At 35.8% G+C, this 5,999-nt stretch overlaps 1 protein-coding gene across 1 annotated transcript in view; it reads left to right on the top strand.

Annotated features, from left to right (window-relative positions):
- Window positions 1-5,999, top strand: part of grin2db (glutamate receptor, ionotropic, N-methyl D-aspartate 2D, b) — a 73,318-nt gene that overhangs the window by 18,416 nt on the left and 48,903 nt on the right. Inside the window, exon 2 of the mRNA XM_016466386.1 lies at window positions 1,766-1,903. Coding sequence (XP_016321872.1) covers window positions 1,898-1,903 — 6 coding nt within the window. The 5' untranslated portion in view covers window positions 1,766-1,897. The remainder of the gene's footprint in view (window positions 1-1,765; window positions 1,904-5,999) is intronic.

Consider the following 5,999-nt stretch of genomic DNA (forward strand, 5'->3'; position numbering starts at 1 on the left):
AGGTGTAACTTTTATTCTCACTGTAGTATTGTTGCCGCCGCCGCCATGTCGTGGAGACGCTGTGTGTTTCATTGCGATAGCCAAACTACTTTGTTTGGTCTTCCTAAAGGAGGACACAACTAGAAATCAGTTGTTAAGTTTTATTTACAACACTGTTCCAGAACAGTACAACCCAAATATTCGAGTGTGTGCAGTGCATTTTACGGAGGAACCTGGTAAGGGTCGTAACATTTCTGTCACATGCTTGAGGTATTCGGCCAATCACAACGCACTAGATAGCTTAATTTTTACACCGGTAGCTTAACCTTAATTTTTTAAATAAAAATTACAAGATGATTTATTTTTCACAGTGTACACAAGAACATTGTGCTCTTCAACCTCTAAAGCAGTTCAGTGCCCGGTTGCATAAAGCACCTTAAGAATAATTTTCCCTTAAGATCGCCCTTAAGTTTCCCTTACACTTAAGGGCGTTGCATAAAATATCCCTTAAATGTTACTTAAGGGTTTCTTTAGGTGAAACGTCATAAACCCTTAGAATTTCTCTTAAGTATCCCTTAAACCCAATAAGTGTTGCATAAAGCCCCTTAACTGTCATTTTCCTAAGGATAACATAAGGGTTGGAAAATGGTACCTTAAGTGTTACACAAAAGTCTTCTACAAGTCATGATCGGCCGCTTTATGTTAAACAGATTTAAATTTTCCCATTTATTCACATATAAACATGGATCAAATTACAGCACATAACGTTAATTAGCTCAAACGTGAGTGCGTCACACTCGAGAGCAAATTTATATTCCATAATATTTTATTTCTGTATTTTCCTACATATTACCTGGAGATGACTTGAAAAACACACATAAAAACCATATATTGTTGCAATCGTGAGTTTATTGTGTTTACGGTTCTGCTTTTTGTTCAGCTTATTAGATAGGCTACTTCTATGAATCTGGTTTGGACTTTCAGCGTGAGAGCGCCCTCCGGCTTCGAGTATGAATGAAACACACACTGCATGAGTGTTTAGCGCTTTAATGTTCACATCGTTTTGGATACGAATAAAACGTCATGCATAGACTATCTTGTCTCTTTGCATTTAAATATATATTTATTCACATTAGTACCTGAAAACCTCTACATGGACAGAAATGATGAGAGATCTTTATTTGTTGTCCAAAGATGAATAAAAGTCTTATGGGTTTAAACTGACACGAGGATGAGTAAATTATTTTTCAGAATTTTCAGTTTTGAGTGAATTATCAGTTTGAGTTTCCGTCTCGTCTGGTCCTTCTCCTTCATATTTGGTTTTCTTTTTTTGTTTTCCTTATGTTGTATTGTTTTCTGTGAAAACTTACACCGCTATCTGCATTAACAAATAACGTGATTTTTTTAATGGCAAAACCTGGGTCGCTGTCGTGAAACACTTAACAGTTTCCCTTTGCTAAGGGACGTGTTTAAGGGATTATATGCAACACCCTTAAGTCATTCCCTTAGGTAAGGGGAAATCACGCCTTAAGTCTCATACTTAAGGGAAAAACTTAAGGTGCTTTATGCAACCGGGCACAGGGCCTCCAAACAGAAGGCAGAAGTAGAGTGGGAAAATGTGAGTGAGAGAGAGAAAGTGAGCAAAAATGCTGCATAGAGGGCTGTGTGGAAAGGCCAGCTCACAGACTTCTCATTTCAGCTCTCAGGTTATCCAGAATGAATTGAGAAAAATTAATTAATTATTTTTTTTTTTTTTCTGTAATGTTGTTCTTGTTTATTTGTTCAGATGTGGCTGCTGTTTCAAACATCTCTGCTTCCTGCCTTCATCAGTGAAATAAATTACGAGATAATGAGAAAGAGGCTGCCATCGAGGACCTGCTATTTCTGACAGTGAATGTTGTGGCGGTGTTGAGCCACAATGAAGGCAAGTGGATTGGTTATTATTTAAGACCAATATCAACATACAGAAGATTTCTGTTTTTTAAGGCTCTAAAAGAAATGTCCGTGTGTCAGCTGGCTGTTCATTTTTCAGCTGTTTGTATTGCATTTATTTGAATTGAATTCTGTACAAATGTAAAAGCTATGCATTTGTTAACGTACACACAAATGCTGTGTCCAAAAACGTATACTGAGTAGGTACTACATTTGATGAAGAACTTACTGTGCAAACATGAAAAAGTATGTTATATATAATAGTGTAGAGTAGTATGTAAGAAATCCAGACATACTACATACGTGGCTTTGTCATGTGACCTACGATGTTGTTTATCTGTCATTCATGACTCCTATCCTGTGGCCTCATGGGATTGTAAAATGTCCATCAAGTACATAGCCTACTTGGCAGAAATAATAGGTCTACTTGCTTTTTATTGATTTATTTTTTAAAATGTATTATATACTTTTTTATTTAGACATACTACTCTTTTGGTATGCTGTGTTTTTCCCACTTTTTTTATGTTAATACTGTATAGTAGATGAAGTACTTTTGACCAAATTCTAAAGTGTTCTTCATAGAGAAGGCAATCCCATAATCCACTGGGATGAGCTGAGTGAAATATATTCAAGATGGCAGAGAAGCATGAGAAATATAAAAAATGGTATATATATTCAAATATTAAAACTGTAATTCAATACTGAAAAATAAAATAATAAATTACAATATTCAGTCTTTTATTTGTTTAAATTTTACTCATTTATGTGTGCCATCTATATTAATCCATATTAGGTAAAGTTGACACATAATGTGTCCAATGTGGACTTTTTATTTATCAATATCAGGATTTTAGAGTAAAATTTGTATTCTTTCTTATGAGAAAGTATTTATTTATTTATTTTTAATAATGTTCTCATTTAGCTTTATTATGCTTTTAATAACCTCTTTGCCTATATTGGTTCATTTCAAATGCTCCTCTGGTGTGACAAATTTTTAAATGTACTGTACAAATATTTGATGTAGTCTTTTAAATTATAAAAGTCATTAAAACTGCATGTATAACAATTATGAAATAATTAGCAAGTTCTGTTTAAAATAGTTTTAGATGGAGTACAGGATGTCATACTCTAGGTCAACAGCTCTATGAGAATATTGCATAACTCCTCTCATACCACCTGTATTGAAATCCCGATTTACGTCTCGCACACACCATATGTGATAAATGCTTTGTAGGGGGCACAGAAATGCCTATAAGGCAGCTCACTAGGTTTTGGAGCTAATCTACTTCTCTCAAACATATGAATTGTGCTGTGCTAGAAAGAAAGATTTTTCTAAAGGTGGGAATAAAGCCAAATGAGAACTGCATTTAGTGTATTGCAGAAATGTGAAGTTTTGAAGGTGAAGCGAGTGCACTTTCTCATAAACCTCTGTTGGGGCCTAACGGTGCTATTTTTGGAAAAAAAAAAATCTGGTAGCACTTTTGCTATTTTATAATTTAGCTGACACTTTTATACAAAGAATACACTTATTAAAGGGACCGTCCCCCTGGAGAAACCTGAGGTTAAGTGTCTTGCCCAAAGGTGCAATTATGATAATTCATGAGTTGCTCCTTGTGGGATTCAAACCTACAACCTTCTATTTATCAGCCTACAATAGATTTGCAACTTTCTGGCTACTTAGTTTACCAACCAAGTTGCTGAGGATGTAAATGTTTAAAGGGGTCATATGATGCAATTTTAAATTTTCCTTTCTCTTTGGAGTGTTACAAGCTGTTCGTGCATAGATATAGGGCTGGGCGATTTTCCAGATTTTATCGATTAATTCGAATTGATTGTTTTGCCACGATTTTATTTTTTAGAAATCGAGGAATCGTGATTTTTGAATAGAAATATTACCAAATGTTAGAATTAGACACTTTGACAATATGCCGGTGATAACAGTAAAGAGAAAAGAACGATCCAACCGCATGTCGCGCACGTGATTAACCGCTCACGTGTGACGCGCTCTGTGAAGGACCATTAATATAGTGCTAAGCGTCATTCACACAGTGCTTTTGTTTTGACGCGGGCAGTGGAATAGGTAAAACATGCAAGAAGATGGGAGTGAACTTCTTTTAACTTGAGCGCAGTGTTTTTAGAATGGCGTTTCATGCATGAGACACTGCAAGAGACATGAGCGCAACAGTCAAACACATACATGTTTACACAGAAAAAACAATGGAAAAGCAGCGCAATCGAATAAAAAACCTGTAAAGAACCTGTCTGATATTTCATGTTTGCATCATGGTGACAAGCTGAAAGCTGCTGTTGTTTTTACAGAACATTTATAGTTAATGATAGTCTACTGGTGTTATACCTTCAGTCATTTTGAATTTGAATTACCGTGACTTTTGACATTTTTTAAAAGCATTTTCCTCGTATTATTTCTGAACACATAATATGTATAAGACAAGTTTGTACAATATGTACTTGTAGTTTATGCATCTTTTCTGCAATGATATTTAACAGGTGATTTGTTTAACGTTTACATCATGTTGACAACTTAATGTGTGCTGCACTTAGAATAGAATTTTCTTTAACTAGAGGTTTAATAAAGAAAAAGTAACTTGAATCATGTTGTAGTTACATTTTCAAGTTGACTAGTTAAAAATCGTAAAAAATCGAGACTAATTAAAAATCGTAAAAAATCGAGAATCGGTCAAACATTCTAGAAAAATCAAGATTTAAATTTTTTGCAAAATCACTCAGCCCTAAGTTCAACCCAAATATTCAGATGTGTGCAGCGCATTTTATGGTGGGCTGTTTCCTGAACCTGCGGAGTAATGCTAGCCTACAATGCGTCTGTGCACAAAGGCTGTTTCTATAAAGTGGGGCAGTTCCAACTTTGCAAGGACAGTCTGGCGCTTCTGACTCTTTGTAATGGGTTTTATTGGTGTTGTCTCATCGCGCCGGGACACGGCATCACAATATGGTAAGGGGCATAACATTTCCGTCACACGCTTGAGGTATTCGGCCAATCACAATGCACTGGATAGCTGGCCAATCAGTGTACACCTCGCTTTTCAGAACGATGAGCTTTGTAAAAATCGACGCGTTTCAGAAAGGCGGGACATAGAGGAGAAACAATAATGTACAGTATGTGGAAAATAATGTGTTTTTTGAACCTTAAACCGCATAAACACATTTCATTACACCAAATACACAAAATAATGTTCTTTTTAGTAACGTCATATAACCCCTTCAAACAGTTTACCGATCGGTGGATAGTTTTGTACTAGGGGTGTAATTGTTCAGATTGTGCACGCTTCAGTTCGGTTCACTGTTTTAGGGTCACGGTTCGGTTTGGTATGTACTATGTTCAGGGAATAAAGGACTATGGTCAAATAAAAATAAAGAAAATAATAACAAATAATCAAACTAAAGGCAACAGCACAAATAAATACAATAGAGCAAAGATTCAAATAAAATAAACAGTGTTTTTAAGGTGTTTCATGTGTTTAACAGTAATTTTCAGACACAGAAATTTAAAAGTAAACAAATGTAAAATAACAGTGCATATTTCACTGTATAAATTAAAGACCAATCCTTGTTAAGGATTTAAGACATGGCCAACGATGTTTGCAAGGATACTCACAAAGATGGGCATGTTGACATATTTTCTTGTGTTAGTTTGTCAGTTAAAACGCAAGTCTTGAAAGACAAATCAATATTTGCGCAGCACGCACTGTCTGATGAGGCTCTCCGTGTGTGGACGTGCTACGGACAGGACCGGATTAAGAATTCAGAGGCCCCTGGGCACAATGGGCCTCATTTACGAAACGAACGTACGACAGAAAATTGGGTGTACGGTCGTTTCAACACAAAACTTGGAATTTATCAATATGGACGTGAGCGGTGGCTACGATCAAATCTCACGTCTGGTCTCAGGTTGTGTACGCAAGTTTTTGAGTTACCTGAACTTGCATGCAGCGTAGTTAATATGGTGGAGAATTCTAGAATGACAGCATTTTGTTCATTTTTATTTTCCTGACCATCAAATGAAGCTCATTAGTCGATCGTTAACCAGTAAGATTAGAATGTCTTTTTTT

This window comes from Sinocyclocheilus anshuiensis, unplaced genomic scaffold (genome assembly GCF_001515605.1).
Source record: "Sinocyclocheilus anshuiensis isolate Anshui unplaced genomic scaffold, SAMN03320099.WGS_v1.1 scaffold248, whole genome shotgun sequence".
Lineage (NCBI taxonomy): Eukaryota > Metazoa > Chordata > Actinopteri > Cypriniformes > Cyprinidae > Sinocyclocheilus > Sinocyclocheilus anshuiensis.